General features: G+C 42.7%; 1 protein-coding gene across 1 annotated transcript in view; it reads left to right on the top strand.

Moving 5' to 3' along the window:
- Positions 1-18,415, top strand: part of LOC139750880 (minichromosome maintenance domain-containing protein 2-like) — a 140,015-nt gene that overhangs the window by 112,035 nt on the left and 9,565 nt on the right. Inside the window, exon 11 of the mRNA XM_071665745.1 lies at positions 12,556-12,698. Coding sequence (XP_071521846.1) covers positions 12,556-12,698 — 143 coding nt within the window. The remainder of the gene's footprint in view (positions 1-12,555; positions 12,699-18,415) is intronic.

The following is an 18,415-nucleotide window of genomic DNA, read 5'->3' as shown; positions in this document are numbered from 1 at the left end:
GAGACGGGATACAAAATTAGAGGAAAAAGGTTGAGAAAAAGGAGGTAAGGGGAGTGGGGGAGGAAGGGGAGTTTTTTAGGGAAGCTTTGATGGCTTGGAAAAGATGTTGTGCTGAGAAGCTTGGAGGTGGGCGTTTAAAAAAGGGGGTTGGGGTGGTGGAAAAAGAAGTGAGTTTTATGAAAGAGAAGAGAGACCCATTTGGACGTTTTTGTAGGGAAATAAGCAGTGAGTGGGAGAGTATAAAAAAAAGAGAAGGAGGAAGAGAAAGGGCAAGGGGGAAAAAAGGGGCAAATGGGGGATGGGGTGAGAGAGTATCTTTAAAATTTTTGGGGGGGGGGGGTAAAAAGATGTTTTGGAAGGGGGTTTTTAAATAAAAGTGCGTAAGAAAAGGGAAAAATGGGAACTTAGTAAAGGGGCTAATGGGAGGTGATAAAAGTAGTGGTGATTTGGAGGAGATGGAGGGTATTTTGAAGTTTTTTAAATGTTTTTGTGATAGAGTCAGATATAGGGTGTTTTGGTCGAGGTGGTTGCATAGTGAGGGGGTTAGGGAAAATGATTTGGTAAAGAGAAAAAGGTAGTAAAAAGCATGGGGGAAGATGAAAGCCGGCAAGGCAGCAGGTTTGGAGGTATTGCAGTGGAATTATTAAAAAGGGGGGGGACGGGATTGTTGACTGTTGGAAAGGGTTATTTAATGTATGTATGTTTCCTGGTGAGGTCCCTAGGACTGGGGAATGCTTGCATGTGCCTTTGTACAAAGGCAAGGGGGTAAGAGTGATTGTAAAATTTACAGGGTATAAGTTTGTTGGTTTTCCCTGGGAAATAATGGGGGTATGATTGAGGGTTGAAGGCATGTACGAGCATCAGTTTGGGGGAAAACAGTGGGGGTTTCAGAAGGGGTTTAGGGATGTGTGGATCAGGTTTTTGCTTTGAAAAATTTTTTTGAAAAATTTACTTAGAAAAGAAAATGGATTGTAGTTGCATTTATGGATCGGGAGAAGGATATGATAGAGAGCTATGGGAAGGTATTAAGGATATATGATTTGGGGCAAGTTGTTAGAAGCAGTGGAAATTTTTATCGAGGATGTAACCCTGTGTACATGTGGAAAAGGAGGAAAGGGTTGGTTCTAAAGCAAAAGTAGGTTTTGCGGCTGGGTTTGTTGATGTCCATGGTTGTTTAATTTGTTTTATGGAGGGGGTTGTTAGGGAGGGTGAATGAAAGAGTTTGGAAAGGGGGTAGTTGCAAGTCTGTTGTGATGAGAGGCTTGGTGACATGAGCCAGTTGCTGTTATGATGTACAGGCTGGTGGCTGATTTGGGTGAGAAAGCAGAAGCTGGGGGGCTGAGTTTTTTTGGGAAAGTGTGTGAAAGAAGAAAATTTAAATTAATTTTAAAAGGCAAGGTTATTGGTCATAGGGGTTTTAGGGTCAAAGTCCCAAATTTGGGGGGTAAGTTTTAATGGTTAAAATGTTTGGGGGAAAATGAAGTGTTTTGATATTGGGAGTGGATTTGGAGCGGATGGACCTGGGAAACAGAAGTGAATCAAGGGTGGGGGAGGGGGCAAAAATTTTAGGAGCCTGAAGAATGTGTGAAGTCGAGAGCATTATCTCTGAAGCAAAAAGGGGTATGGTTGAAGGAAAAAGTGTTCCAACAATGGTTGTATGGTTGCAAGGCGGTGGGCTTGGATTAGAGTTGGGGCGGAGGAGGGTGGATGTGTGGGAAAAGAGATGTTTGAGGACATTAAGTGGTGTGGGTGGTTTTATGAGTAAGTAATAATGGGTAAAAGGAATTGGGTAAAAAAAAGATGTGGTTGAGGAAAACAGGAAGAGGGTGTTTTGAAATGGTTGGAAATGGGGAGAAAGAAGTGAAGAAAGATTGACAAGAGGATATATGTGCAGATGGTGGAGGGAACGTGGACGAAGTGGGAGACCAATTGGGGGGGAAAGATGGAGTGAAAAAAGGGTTTTGAGTGATTGGGGCCCGGGAAAATGCAAGGGGGGTGAAAGGCAAGCAAGGAATAGAGTGATTGGAACAAAGTGGTATACCGGGGTCAATGTGCTGTCAATGGATGGGAACCCGGGATGTGAAGAGCCTGGGGCAAAACCATGGGGAAAGTGCGTCGGCCGGAGGTGGAAGGGAGCTGTGGTTTCGGTGCATTTATTATAAGGGCAGCTAGAGCTGGTGTGAACAAATGGGGCCTTGTTGTCTTTCTAGCGCTACTGACCTGGGGGGGGGGGGGTTGTTATTCCATGTGTGGGGAATTTTTGTTTCCCTGTTCCAATTCACTCTTTTACGTAAGCCTTTCCCCTCCGGGGTTTGGCCCCTCACTGAAAATCTTTTTACTTTCATCTTTTCCGGCTCATTGGTCTCCATTCTCTCCCTTCCCTCCACCTCTGAAACATATCCTCTTTGTCATCTTTCCTCCCCTCACTTCTCCCTGTGACCAAACCATTTCAAAACACCCTCTTTGCTCTCAACCCCATCCTTTTTTTTCCCCACATCTTCTTACCCTTTTTATTACTTAAACGATCAAACTGCCTCACATACATATTGTCCTTAGACATCTCATTTCCAGCACATCCACCCTCCTCCGCACAAACTGTATCCATAGCCAATGCCTGAACCATATAACATGATCCCAGGGACTTCCGCCCCTTCCCCCACCTATGACTCACTCCGCTTCCATTTGTTCCATCGCTGCCAAATCCTTTCCCAGGATATCTAAAACAAGGGGGGTTCTTCCTCCAGTTTGTCTCCATTCAAAATTACCTCCCAATTGACTTAGTCCCTAAACCCTACTGTACTAATAACCTTGCTCTTATTCACATTTACTCTCAGCTTCCTTCTTTCAAATACTTTACCCAAATCACCAGCTTCTGAGTTTCTCACCGAATCGCCACCAGCTCCTGTATCATCACGACAACAATTGACTCACTTCCTAAGCTTCTCTCATCCACAACAGACTGCATTACTTGCCCCTGTTTCCAAAAACTTGCATTCACCTCCATAAATTCAAACAACCATGGAGATATCATGACAACCCTGCCGCAACCGACATTCACTGAGACCAATCACTTTGCTCTTCTTTCTTACTTGTACACATGCCTTGCATTCTCGATAAAAAACTTTTACTGCTTCTAACAACTTGTCTCCACTCCATTATTCTTAATACCTTCCATAGAGCATCTCTTTTAACTCTATCATATGCCCTTTCCAGATCCATAATTGCTAATAAAATCCATTTGCTTTTCTAAGTATTTACTCTACATTCCTCAAAGCAAAGACCTGGTCCACAAATCTCTGCCACTTCTGAAACCACACTGCTCTTCCCCAGTCTGTGCTCTGTACATGCCTTCACCCTCTCAATCAATACCCTCCCATATATTTTACAGGAGTACTCACAAACTTATACCTCTGTAATTTGAAAGCACTCACTCTTATCCCCTTTGGCCTTTGTTACATGGGCACTATGCAAGCATTTCGCCAATCCTCTAGGGCACCTCTCCTTTGAATCATACATACATTGAAAAAACCCTTACCAACCAGTCGAACAGAATACAGTCAGACCATCCCTTTTTTGTAATTAATTCCACTGCCTATACCATACCAAAAACCTGCTGCCTGGCCGGTTTCATCAGCGTAAAGCTTTTACTTACTTTTCTTATTTACCAAATCGTTTTCCTAAACTTCTCACTTATGCACATGTGCAAATGATTATGTCATGTGTATATACGTATATGTCTGTGTATGTTATATATGTATACGTGAAATGGATAGGTATGTATACGTGATGTTGGATGTGTATGTATTATTACATGAGTATTGTCGGTGGGTTGAGGCATTCTTTCGGACTGTTTCTTGCACTATGTCCACTAAGCGGGAGGAAGTGACAAAGTATAATAGAGAAGAAAGATCTGAGAGGCAAGGGTTTTGGGAGCAGCTGATTGAGTGTGTTAGTGGTTATGATTGCATGAGACGGGTTATAGTGTATGGGTGATTTGAATGCACAGGTGAGTAATTGGTGGCAGTTGAGGGAATAATTGGTATACATGGGGGTGTTCATGTTGAAAATGGAAACATAGTTTCTGTTATGGTGAGAGCTTGTAGATTTATGTGCTGGAACACGGATGGTGATTGGGTTTAAACGAGAGAGATATACAAAAATATAATGTATGTAAGTAGGAGAAATGGCAGGGAGCGTTATTGGATTTACGTGTTAATTGATAGGCACATGAAGAGAGACTTTTGGAAGTTATGTGCTGAGAGGGCAATGGAGGATGTCTGATCATTATCTTGTGGAGGCGATGGTGAAGATTAAAAGGATTTTCAAAAAGAAGAGAGAATGTTGGGAGTGAAGAGAATGGTGAGAGTAAGTGAGCTTGGGAAGGAGACTTGTGTGAGGAATACCAGAGAGGACTGAATACAAATGGATGAAAAAGGTTGAGAACAAGGAATGGTAAGGGGAGTGGGGGAGGAAATGGGAAGAATTTAGGGAAGCAGTGATGGCTTGCGCATAAGATAGCTTGTGGCTTATGAGAAGCATTGGAGGTGGCAGGATGGTAGAAAGGGTAAGTGAGTGGTGGGATAAAGAAGTGAGATTTTTAGTGAAAGAGAAGAGAGTAGTGCATTTGGACGATTTTTGTAGGGAAATAATGCAAGGGAGGGGGAGATGTATAAAAGAAAGAGAAAGGAGGTCAAGAGAATAGGTCTGCAAGCAGTGAAAAAGTGAGGGCATATGAGAGATGGGGTGAGAGAGTATCATGAAATTATCAGGGGGGATTAAAAAGATGTTTTGGAGGTAGGTAAAATAAAGTGCGTAGTGAATAGGGAATACAAATGGGAACTTCAGTGAAGGGGGTAATGGGGGAGGTGATAACAAGTAGTGGTGAGTGTGGATGGAGATGGAGTGAGGTATTTGAAAGTTTGTTGAATGTGTTTGATGATAGAGTGGCAGATATAGGGTGTTTTGTCGAGGTGGTGTGCAAAGTGAGGGGGTTAGGGAAAATGATTATAGGTAAACTAGAGAAGAGGTAGTAAAAGCATTGTGGAAGAGTGAAAGCCGGCAAGGCAGCAGGTTTGGATGGTATTGCAGTGGAATTTATTAAAAAAGGGGGGGCGTGACCTGTATTGTTGACTGTTGGTTTAAGGTTATGTAATGTTATGTATGATCCATGGTGAGGTGCTGTGGACTGGCGGTTGCTTTGCATGTGCCGTTGTACAATGGCAAAGGTGTTAAGAGTGAGATGCTCAAATTCAGAGGTATAAGGTTTGTTGAGTTTTCCTGGGAAACTATATGGGAGGGTGTTGATTGAGAGGGTGAAGGCATGTACAGAGCATCAGATTATGGGATAAAAAGCTGTGGGGTTTCAGAAGTGGTAGAGGATGTTGTGGATCAGGTGGTTGCCTTTGAAGAATGTATGTGAGAAATACTTAGAAAAGCAAATGGATTTGGGTTTTTATGTTTTGCATTTATGGATCTGGAGAAGGCATATGATAGAGATGCTATGTGGAAGGTATTAAGGATATATGATTTGGGAGGCAAGTTGTTAGGAGCACGTGGAGAGTTTTTATCGAGGATGTAAGGCTGTTGTACATGTAGGAAGAGAGGAAAGAGATTGGTTTCGCGAATGTTGGTTTGCGGTGCAGGGGTAATTCTGTGTGATGCTCCATGGTTGTTTATTTTGTTTATGGATGGGTTGGTTGGGAGGTGAATGCAGAGTTTTGTAAGCGGGGGTTGAGTATGCAGTCTGTTTTTGATTGTGGAATGAGAGCAGCTCTGGGACTGAGCCAGTTGCTGTTCACTGATGATACAGCGTGGTGGCTGATATGGGTGGAGAACTGCAGAAGCTGGGGATGAGTTGGTAAAGTGTGTTGAAAGAAGAAGTTGAAATTAAATTTGAATAAGAGAAAGGTTATTAGGTTACAGTAGGGTTGCGGGTCGTCAAGTCAATTGGGAAGGTAGTATTGAATGGATAAAAATGTGGAGGAGTTGAAGATGTTTTAGATATTGGGAGTGGATTTGGCGCGGATGGGAAACCAGGAAGGCAGAGTGAATCAAGGGTGGGGGAGGGGGCAAAAAATTTTAGGAACCTTGAAGAATTGTGAAGTCTGAAGCATTATCTCTGTGAAGAGCAAAAATGGGTATGTTTGAGGAACAGAGGTTTCAACAGATGTTGTATGGTTGCAAGGGCGGGTTGGCTATGGATAGGAGTTGTGCGGTAGGTGGGTGGATGTGCTGGAAATGAATGTTTGAGGACATTAAGTGGTGGGAGGTGGTTTGATGAGTAAGTAATAATTAGGGTAAGAAGAGATGTATCCCATGTTGGTAATAAAAAGAGATTGTGTGGAGAGCAGAAGGGGTGTTTTGAAATGGTTTTCGTACATGGAGAGATATAGGGAGTGAGGAAAGATTGACCAAGTGGATATATTGAGTCAGAGTGTGGAGGGCACGTGGAGGAAGTTGGGCGACCAAATTGGAGGTGGAAAGATGGAGTGAAAAAGATGTTGTGTGATTGGGGGCTCTGAAATGCAAAGAGGGTGGAAAGGCATGCAAGAATAGAGTGAATTGGAACATATGTGGTATTACCGGGGTCAATTTGCTGTTCAATGGATTGAACCAGGATGTGAAGAGCTGGGCCAAACCATGGGAAAGTTCTGTCTGGGCCTGGAGGTGGATAGGGAGCTGTGGTCTTCGGTGCATTATTATAAGACAGCTAGAGGACTGAGTGGTGAACAAATGGAGGCCTTGGTATTGTCTTTTCCTAGCGCTACCTCGCACACTATGAGGGGGAGGGGGTGTTACTTCCATGTGTGGATTATCGTTGCCATCTGTTGCCAATTCACTACTTTTACAGGTAGCCTTTCACCCTCCGCATGTTTAGGCCTCACCGATCACTGTAATCTTTTTCACTTCATTCTGTCCGGCTACGATTTGGTTCTGTCTCCCACGCTTCTCCTCGTTCCCTCCAACCTCTGTAACACTTTCCTCTTTGTCAATCTGTTACTCACTCACTCTTCCATGTGACCAAACCATTTCAAACACACCCTCTTCTGACTCTCTCTACACATCCTTTGTTATTCCCCACACATCTCTCTTATCCCTATTAATTACTTACTCGATCAACTTGCCTCACACTTACAGATTGTCATTGAAAAATATGTCTTTCCAGCCACATCACCCTCCTCCGCACAAACTGTATATCCATAGCCCAGGCCTAGCAACCTTATAACATGCGCCAGGACTTCAGGCCCTTCCACCACCCCTATGACTCACTTCCGCTTCCATGGTTCCATCCGCTGCCAAATCCTTTCCCAGATATCTAAAACAGTTCTTGCCTCCAGTTTGTCTCCATTCAAACTTACTCCCAATTGACTTTGTCCCTTAAACCTACTGCTACCTAATAACCTTGTATTATTCTCATTTACTCTCTGCTTCCTTACTTTCCATTACGTTACTACTCACAGCTTCTGTATAGTTTATCAGAACCGATCATGCCACAAGCTCTGTATCATGCAATCCGACAACAATGGGACTCACTTCCTAGCTCTTCTATCCAAACAGAGACGGCATACTTGTTTTTTTTTTTTTGCCCCTGTTTCCAAAAACTTGCAATTCACCCTCCATAAATAAACAACCTTGGATGATATATGCAAATACCCTGCAGCACAACCGACATTCACTGAGAAGCAATCACTGTGCTTCTCTTTCTTACTTGTACACATGCCTCTGCATATCCTCGATAAAATTTTCACTGCTTCTAACAACTTGTCTCCACTCCATATATTCTTTTGATAACCTTCTTTAGTGCATCTCTTTTAAACTCTAGCATATGCCATGTCTCAGATCAATAAATGCCTTCATACAAATCCTATTTGCTTTTCTTAGGTTTTTCAGACAGTCTCAGTCTACAAGTCCGGGTACCACACATCCTCTACCACTTCTGAAACCACACTGCTCTTCCCCAGTCTGATGCTCTGTACATGCCTTCACCCTCTCAATCAATACCCTCTCATATAATTTACCAGGAATACTCAACAAACTTATACCACTGTAATTTGAGCACTCACTCTTATCCCCTTTGCCTTTGTACAATGGCACTATGCAAGCATTCCGCCAATCCTCAGGCACCTCACCATGAATCATACATACATTAAATAACCTTACCAACCAGTCAACAATACAGTCACCCCCTTTTTTAATAAATTCCACTGCAATACCATCCAAACCTGCTGCCTTGCCGGCTTTCATCATCCGTAAAGCTTTTACTACCTTTTCTCTATTTACCAAATCGTTTTCCCTAAACTTCTCACTTTGCACATGTGCAAATGAATTATGTACATGTGTATATACGTATATGTCTGTGTATGTATATATATGTATACGTTGAAATGTATAGGTATGTATACGTGCATGTCTGGATGTGTATGTATATACATGTGTATGTCGGTGGGTTGAGGCACTCTTTCGACTGTTTCCTTGCACTATGTCACTAACGCGGGAGACAGTGACAAAGTATAATAGAGAAGAAAGATCATGAGAGGCAAGTGTTTTGGGAGCAGCTGAATGAGTGTGTTAGTGGTTATGATGCATGAGACCGGGTTATAGTGATGGGTGATTTGAATGCACAGGTGAGTAATGTGGCAGTTGAGGGAATAATTGGTATACATGGGGTGTTCACTGTTGAAAATGGAAACGGTGAAGAGCTTGTAGATTTATGTGCTGAAAAAGGACTGGTGATTGGGTTTAAAAAGAGAGATATACATAAATATATGTATGTAAGTAGGAGAAATGGCCAGAGAGCGTTATTGGATTACGTGTTAATTGATAGGCACATGAAAGAGAGACTTTTGGATGTTAATGTGCTGAGAGGTGCAACTGGAGGGATGTCTGATCATTATCTTGTGGAGGCGAAGGTGAAGATTTATAAAGATTTTCAGAAAAGAAGAGAGAATGTTGGAGTGAAGAGAATGGTGAGAGTAAGTGAGCTTGGGAAGGAGACTTGTGTGAGGAAGTACCAGGAGAGACTGAATACAAAATGGAAAAAGGTGAGAACAAAGGAGGTAAGGGGAGTGGGGGAGGAATGGGATGTATTTAGGGAAGCAGTGATGACTTGCGCAAAAGATGCTTGTGGCATGAGAAGCATTGGAGGTGGGCAGATTAGAAAGGGTAGTGAGTGGTGGGATAAAGAAGTGAGATTTTTAGTGAAAGAGAAGAGAGAGGCATTTGGACGATTTTTGTAGGGAAATAATGCAAGTGAGTGGGAGATGTATAAAAGAAAGAGAAAGGAGGTCAAGAGAAAGGTGCAAGAGGTGAAAAAGAGGGCAAATGAGAGATGGGGTGAGAGAGTATCATTAATTTTAGGGGGGATAAAAAGATGTTTTGGAAGGAGGTAAATAAAGTGCGTAAGACAAGGGAACAAATGGGAACTTCAGTGAAGGGGGCTAATGGGGAGGTGATAACAAGTAGTGGTGATGTGGGAAGGAGATGGAGTGAGTATTTTGAAAGTTTGTTGAATGTGTTTGATGATAGAGTGGCAGATATAGGGTGTTTTGGTCGAGGTGGTGTGCAAAGTGAAGGGGTTAGGGAAAATGATTTGGTAAACAGAGAAGAGGTAGTAAAAGCATTGTGGAAGATGAAAGCCGGCAAGGCAGCAGGTTTGGATGGTATTGCAGTGGAATTTATTAAAAAAGGGGGTGACTGTATTGTTGACTGGTTGGTAAGGTTATTTAATGTATGTATGATCCATGGTGAGGTGCCTGAGGACTGGCGGAATGCTTGCATAGTGCCGTTGTACAAAGGCAAAGGGGATAAGAGTGAGTGCTCAAATTACAGAGGTATAAGTTTGTTGAGTATTCCTGGGAAACTATATGGGAGGGTATTGATTAAGAGGGTGAAGGCATGTACAGAGCATCAGATTAGGGAAAAAGCAGTGTGGTTTCAGAAGTGGTAGAGGATGTGTGGATCAGGTGTTTGCTTTGAAGAATGTATGTGAGAAATACTTAGAAAAGCAAATGGATTTGTATGTTGCATTTATGGATCTGGAGAAGGCATATGATAGAGATGCTATGTGGAAGGTATTAAGGATATATGATTTGGGAGGCAAGTTGTTAGAAGCAGTGGAAAGTTTTTATCGAGGATGTAAGGCATGTGTACATGTAGGAAGAGAGGAAAGAGATTGGTTCTCAGCGAATGTAGGTTTGCGGCAGGGGTGTGTGATGTCTCCATGGTTGTTTAATTTGTTTATGGATGGGGTTGTTAGGGAGGTGAATGCAAGAGTTTTGGAAAGAGGGGATAGTATGCAGTCTGTTGTGGATGAGAGAGCTTGGGACATGAGCCAGTTGCTGTTCACTGATGATACAGCGCTGGTGGCTGATTTGGGTGAGAAACTGCAGAAGCTGGGGACTGAGTTTGGTAAAGTGTGTGAAAGAAGAAAGTTGAAATTAAATTTGAATAAGAGCAAGGTTATTAGGTACAGTAGGGTTGAGGGTCAAGTCAATTGGGAGGTAAGTTTGAATGGATAAAATGTGGAGGAAGTGAAGTGTTTTAGATATCTGGGAGTGGATTTGGCAGCGGATGGAACCATGGAAGCAGAAGTGAATCACAGGGTGGGGGAGGGGGCAAAAATTTTAGGAGCCTTGAAGAATGTGTGGAAGTCGAGAGCATTATCTCTGAAAGCAAAAATGGGTATGTTTGAAGGAACAGTGGTTCCAACAATGTTGTATGGTTGCAAGGCGTGGGCTATGGATAGAGTTGTGCGGAGGAGGGTGGATGTGCTGGAAATGAGATGTTTGAGGACATTAAGTGGTGTGAGGTGGTTTGATCGAGTAAGTAATAATAGGGTAAGAGAGATGTGTGGTAATAAAAAGAGTGTGGTTGAGAGAGCAGAAGAGGGTGTTTTGAAATGGTTTGGTAACATGGAGAGAATGAGTGAGGAAAGATTGACCAAGAGGATATATGTGTCAGAGGTGGAGGGAACGTGGAGAAGTGGGAGACCAAATTGGAGGTGGAAAGATGGAGTGAAAAAGATTTTGAGTGATTGGGGCCTGAACATGCAAGAGGGTGAAAGGCATGCAAGGAATAGAGTGAATTGGAACAATGTGGTATACCGGGGTCAATGTGCTGTCAATGGATTGAACCAGGGCATGTGAAGAGCCTGGGGCAAACCATGGAAAGTTCTGTCGGGCCTGGAGGTGGAAAGGGAGCTGTGGTTTCGGTGCATTATTATAAGACAGCTAGAGACTGAGTGTGAACAAATGGGGCCTTTGTTGTCTTTTCCTAGCGCTACCTCGCACACATGAGGGGGGAGGGGGTTGTTATTCCATGTGTGGAATATCGTTCCATCGTTCCAATTCACTCTTTTACATGTAAGCCTTTCACCCTCCGGCATGTTTAGGCCCCGATCACTGAAAATCTTTTTCACTACATCTTTCCGGCTCCAATTTGGTCTCCCACTTCTCCTCGTTCCCTCCACCTCTGACACACATATCCTCTTTGTCAATCTTTCCTCACTCACTCTCTCCATGTGACCAAACCATTTCAAAACACCCTCTTCTGCTCTCTCAACCACATCCTTTTTATTCCCACACATCTCTCTTACCCTATTATTACTTACTCGATCAAACTGCCTCACACTACATATTGTCCGTAAACATCTCCTTTCCAGCACATCCACCCTCCTCCGCACAACTGTATCCATAGCCCATGCCTCGCAACCATATAACATGCTCCCAGGACTTCCGCCCCTTCCCCCACCCTATGACTCACTTCCGCTTCCATTGTTCCATCTGCTGCCAAATCCTTTCCCAGATATCTAAAACAGTTCTTCCTCCAGTTTGTCTCCATTCAAACTTACCTCCCAATTGACTTGTCCCTAAACCCTACTGTACCTAATAACCTTGCTCTTATTCACATTTACTCTCAGCTTCCTTCTTTCACATACTTTACCAAACTCACCAGCTTCTGTAGTTTCTCACCCGAATCAGCCACCAGCTCTGTATCATCACCGAACAACAATTGACTCACTTCCTAAGCTCTCTCATCCACAACAGACTGCATACTTGCCCCTGTTTCCAAAACTTGCATTCACCTCCATAAATCAAACAACCATGGAGATATCATGCAACCCTGCCGCAAACCGACATTCACTGAGAACCAATCACTTTGCTCTCTTCTTACTTGTACACATGCCTTGCATCCTCGATAAAAACTTTTCACTGCTTCTAACAACTTGTCTCCCACTCCATATATTCTTAATACCTTCCATAGAGCATCTCTTTTAACTCTATCATATGCCTTCTCCAGATCCATAAATGCTACATACAAATCCATTTGCTTTTCTAAGTATTTCTCATACATTCCTCAAAGCAAAGACCTGGTCCACACATCCTCTGCCACTTCTGAAACCACACTGCTGTTCCCCAATCTGATGCTCTGTACATGCCTTCACCCTCTCAATCAATACCCTCCAATATAATTTCCCAGGAATACTCAACAAACTTATTACTTTCAAGACATCAGTCATATCAAGTTGTTGATTCTATGGTCATGTTTCACACACAGTATCTGTCTTTGGTACGAAGTCTGGAGGTTGTGTTCAGCACAAGTGCTGAGAAACTCATCCGTGGCTACTATGTTGCCACCAGGAGGCTTCGTGGGGACTGTGTTCAAGGCTCCTCTGTACCTGTTACTGCTATAAATGTGTTGTAAGTATATAATCATTTATGTAGCACTGATTAGTGTTAACTGTACAAAATGAAAGTTTCATTGTTGCAAGGAATTTCTATCACTGGTGGACTGAACAATGTCTCCCTATCTATCTATCTATCTATCTATATCTTTGATGCCCATTCCCTCTGGGAACTCACATCAAAGGGGTGACTACAGCAAAAGTCTCCACTTATCCTTGTTCTTACACGTCTCTCTTGCATACTACATTCCATGCATTCTTCTGCCATTTCTCTCCCTTCAGTTCTCATCCATTCTATTTCAATGTCATAAGTGGTCCTCTCACACCAACCCCTTTAACTGCCCATTCTCTCCACACGCCCAGACCACTTCAAAGTAAAATTTTTCCCTACCATACCACACATCTCTCATACACCCCCTCATTTCTTTATTCCATCTGGTCATGGCACATGCTTCTCTCAAATAGCTCATTTCAACAGCCTGATGGTAACAAAGATTTAGTATAATCTCCACAACTGAAGGTATCCCTGCTAATGAAGCTGTACTTGTCTTTGGGGAAGTTAGTGAAGAAGCCACATAAAGAGGAGTGTTGAGCTCTCCAAAAGTGATAAATTTGGGACAGAAGATGGGCATGCCCAACTGTAAATTACAGAAATAAGATTGTGGTTGGATAACACAAAGGGGTAAGAAATATTTCATGTATAATGGGAGTCACTCTTCCTGCTTCACACTCATTCTGAGCATGTGGTGTAATATTTCTGAAGGTTCATATCAATCAACTCCAACACTGTGCCTGTGTATGAAGTAAGATTAGTGTGAAACATAGCTCTGGAAAAATAAAGACAAAACTTTCAAGATTCCTCTTTAAATGTGCTGGCCACCCTCCCTCCACATTCATTTCTAGATAAGGTAGTGTAATATTTCTGAATAAGTTCATGTTACTCTTCACCAGTGCATAGATTTAAAAATTAATATGAAGCAAAGATCAAGACAGAAATAAACAATATCTCAAAGTCCTTCTTTCATATTAGGAGCTGTCATTGATGTTATAGAAACCCACTCTGTTCCTTACTCAGCAGTGGACTAGGCCAACAGGAAGGTAGCCATATAACTTTCTTAGCATCTCTTACTTTTGCATGTCAGTCTGTCATATCATGGAGGATTTTTTCTTTACATTGCATAGGTGCAAGTGGACACTTCAGCCAATATATTGTCCATCTTATAATTCTAGCAGTTGATTGGCCCAAAGGTCCACACAAACAGCCAAGTTCCAACCAGCACTGCTTTTGTACTTGATGTGTTCTTGAACACATTGGTTCCAACCCTTTTCATAAAATCATATCATCATTTGATTCATCTCTCTTTTCATGGCCTCTTTTCCAAAGCTGGGCACAAAAGCAGTAATCCAATAACATAAGGTAAAAAACATACATAAGAAAGAGAACAAATGAGAACATCGGTGAAGGGGGCAAATGGGGAAGTAATAACAAGTAATTATGAAGTGAGAAGGAGATGGAGTGAGTACTTTGAAAGTTTGTGAATGTGTTTGATGATAGAGTGGCTGATATAGGGTGTTTTGGTCAGGTTGGTGTGCAAAGGGAGATCAGGGAGAATGGTTTGGTAACAAGAGAAGAGGTAGTGAAAGCTTTGCAGCAGGTTTGGATGGTATTGCAGTAGAATTTATTAAAAAGGGGGGCGACTGTGTTGTTGATTGGTTAGTAAGGATATTCAATGTATATATGGATCATGGTGAAGTGCCTGAGGATTGGCAGAATGCATGCATAGTGTCATTGTACAAAGGCAAAGGGGATAAAGGTGAGTGTTCAAATTACAAAGGCATAACTTTGTTGAGTATTCCTGGGAAATTATATGGGAGGGTATTGATTGAGAGAGTAAAGGCATGTATAGAGCATCAGATTGGGGAAGAACAGTATGGTTTCAGAAGTGGTAGAGGATGTGTGGATCAGGTGTTTGCTTTGAAGAATTTTTTTATTTTTTTATTTTGCTTTGTCGCTGTCTCCCGCGCTAGCGAGGTAGCGCAAGGAAACAGACGAAAGAACGGCCCAACCCACCCACATACACATGTACACAAATACACGTCCACACATGCAAATATACACACCTATACATCTCACCATATACATATATATACGCACACAGACACACACATATATACACATGTACACGGTTCACACTGTCTGCCTCCATTCATCCCTATCGCCACCCCGCCACACAAGAAATCACAACCCCCCCCCCGACACATGCGTGAGGCAGCGCTAGGAAAAGACAAAAAATGCCACACCCGCCCACACCCAGCCTCCAGCTGTCATGTATAATTCGCCGAAGTGCATATATATATTTTATTCATATTTATTTATTTTGCTTTGTCGCTGTCTCCTGCATTAGGAGGTAGCGCAAGGAAACAGACGAAAGAAATAGCCCAACCCACCCACATACACATGTATATACATACACGTCCACACAAGCAAATATGCATACCTATACATCTCAACGTATACATATATATACACACACACAGACATATACATATAAACACATGTACATAATTCTTATTGTCTGCCTTTATTCATTCCCGTCGCTAATCCGCCACACATGAAATAACAACCCCCACCCCCCAAATGTGCACGAGGTAGCGCTAGGCAAAGACACCAAAGGCGACATTCATTCACTCTCAGTCTCTAGCTTTCATGTAATAATGCACTGAAACCACAGCTCCCTTTCCACATCCAGGTCCCACAGAGCTTTCCATGGTTTACTCCAGACGCTTCACATGCCCTGGTTCAATCCATTGACAGGACGTTGACCCCGGTATACCACATCATTCCAATTCACTCTATTCCTTGCACGCCTTTCACCCTCCTGCGTGTACAGGCCCCAATCACTCAAAATCTTTTTCACTCCATCTTTCCACCTCCAATTAGGTCTCCCACTTCTCCTTGTTCCCTCCACCTCTGACACATATATCCTCTTGGTCAATCTTTCCTCACTCATTCTCTCCATGTGACCAAACCATTTCAAAACACCCTCTCCTACTCTCTCAACCACACTCTTTTTATTACCACACATCTCTCTTACCCTATTATTACTTATTCGATCAAACCATCTCACACCACATATTGTCCTCAAACATCTCATTTCCAGCACATACACCCTCCTCCGCACAACTCTGTCCATAGCTCACGCCTCGCAACCATACAACATTGTTGGAACCACTATTCCTTCAAACATACCCGTTTTTGCTTTCCGAGATAATGCTCTCGACTTCCACACATTCTTCAACGCTCCCAGAACTTTCGCCCCCTCCCCCACCCTATGATTCACTTCCACTTCCATGGTTCCATCTGCTGCCAAATCCACTCCTGGATATCTAAAACACTTCACTTCCTCCAGTTTTTCTCCATTCAAACTTACCTCCCAATTGACTTGTCCCTCAACCCTACTGTACCTAATAACCTTGCTCTTATTGACATTTACTCTCAGCTTTCTTCTTTCACACACTTTACCAAACTCAGTTACCAACTTCTGCAGTTTCTCACATGAATCAGCCACCAGCGCTGTATCATCAGTGAACAACAACTGACTCACTTCCTAAGCTCTCTCATTCACAACAGACTGCATACTTTCCCCTCTTTCCAAAACTCTTGCATTCACCTCCCTAACAACCCCATCCATAAACAAATTAAACAACCATAGAGACATCACACACCCCTGCCACAAACCTACATTCACTGAGAACCAATCACTTTCCTCTCTTCCCACACGTACACATGCCTTACATCCTCGATAAAAACTTTTCACTGCTTCTAACAACTTGCCTCCCACACCATATATCCTTAATACCTTCCACAGAGCATCTCTATCAACTCTATCGTATGCCTTCTCCAGATCCATAAATGCTGCGTACAAATCCATTTGCTTTCCTAAGTATTTCTCACATACATTCTTCAAAGCAAACACCTGATCCACACATCCTATACCACTTCTGAAACCACACTGCTCTTCCCCAATCTGATGCTCTGTACATGCCTTCATCCTCTCAATCAATACCCTCCCATATAGTTTCCCAGGAATACTCAACAAACTTATACCTCTGTAATTTGAGCACTCACTCTTATCCCCTTTGCCTTTATACAATGGCACTGTACAAGCATTCCACCAATCCCCAGGCACCTCACCATGAATCATACATAGATTAAATAACCTTACCAACCAGTCAACAATACAGTCACCCCCTTTTTTAATAAATTCCACTGCAATACCATCCAAACCCGCTGCCTTGCCGGCTTTCATCTTCTGCAAAGCTTTTACTACCTCTTCTCTGTTTACCAAATCATTTTCCCTAACCCTCTCACTTTGCACACCACCTCGACCAAAACACCCTATATCTGCCACTCTATCACAAACACATTCAACAAACCTTCAAAATACTCTCTCCATCTCCTTCTCACATCACCACTACTTGTTATCACCTCCCCATTAGCCCCTTCACTGAAGTTCCCATTTGTTCCCTTGTCTTACGCACGTTATTCACCTCCTTCCAAAACATCTTTTAATTCTCCCTAAAATTTAATGATACTCTCTCACCCCAACTCTCATTTGCCCTCTTTTTCACCTCTTGCACATTTCTCTTGACCTCCTGCCTCTTTCTTTTATACATCTCCCACTCATTTGCATTATTTCCCTGCAAAAATCGTCCAAATGCCTCTCTCTTCTCTTTCACTAATAATCTTACTTCTTCATTCCACCACTCACTACCCTTTCTAATCTGCAAACCTCCCACCCTTCTCATGCCACAAGCATCTTTTGCACAAGCCATCACTGCTTCCCTAAATACATCCCATTCCTCCCCCACTCCCCTTACGTCCTTTGTTCTCACCTTTTTCCATTCTGTATTCAGTCTCTCCTGGTACTTCTTCACACAAGTCTCCTTCCCAAGCTCACTTACTCTCACCACTCTCTTCACCCCAACATTCTCTCTTCTTTTCTGAAAACCTCTACAAATCTTCACCTTCGCCTCCACAAGATAATGATCAGACATCCCTCCAGTTGCACCTCTCAGCACATTAACATCCAAAAGTCTCTCATTTGCGCGCCTATCAATTAACCCGTAATCCAATATCACTCTCTGGCCATCTTTCCTACATACATATGTATACTTATGTATATCTCTTTATAAACCAGGTATTCCCAATCACCAGTCCTTTTTCAGCACACAAATCTACAAGCTCTTCACCATTAACATTTACAACACTGAACACCCCATGTATACCAATTATTCCCTCAACTGCCACATTACTCACCTTTGCATTCAAATCACTATAACCCGGTCTCGTGCATCAAAACCACAACACACTCATTCAGCTGCTCCCAAAACACTTGCCTCTCATGATCTTTGTTCTTATGCCCAGGTGCATATGCACCAATAATCACCCATCTCTCTCCGTCAACTTTCAGTTTTACCCATATCAATCTAGAGTTTACTTTCTTACACTCTATCACATACTCCCACCACTCCTGTTTCAGGGGTAGTGCTACTCCTTCATTTGCTCTTGTCCTCTCACTAACCCCTGACTTTACTCCCAAAACATTCCCAAACCACTCTTCCCCTTTACCCTTGAGCTTCGTTTCACTCAGAGCCAAAACATCTAGGTTCCTTTCCTCAAACATACTACCTATCTCTCCTTTTTTCTCCTCTTGGTTACATCCACACACA

This window comes from Panulirus ornatus, chromosome 10, assembly GCF_036320965.1.
Source record: "Panulirus ornatus isolate Po-2019 chromosome 10, ASM3632096v1, whole genome shotgun sequence".
Lineage (NCBI taxonomy): Eukaryota > Metazoa > Arthropoda > Malacostraca > Decapoda > Palinuridae > Panulirus > Panulirus ornatus.
Note: the sequence above shows the minus strand (reverse complement) of the source record. Positions and strands in the feature narration are given on the sequence as shown.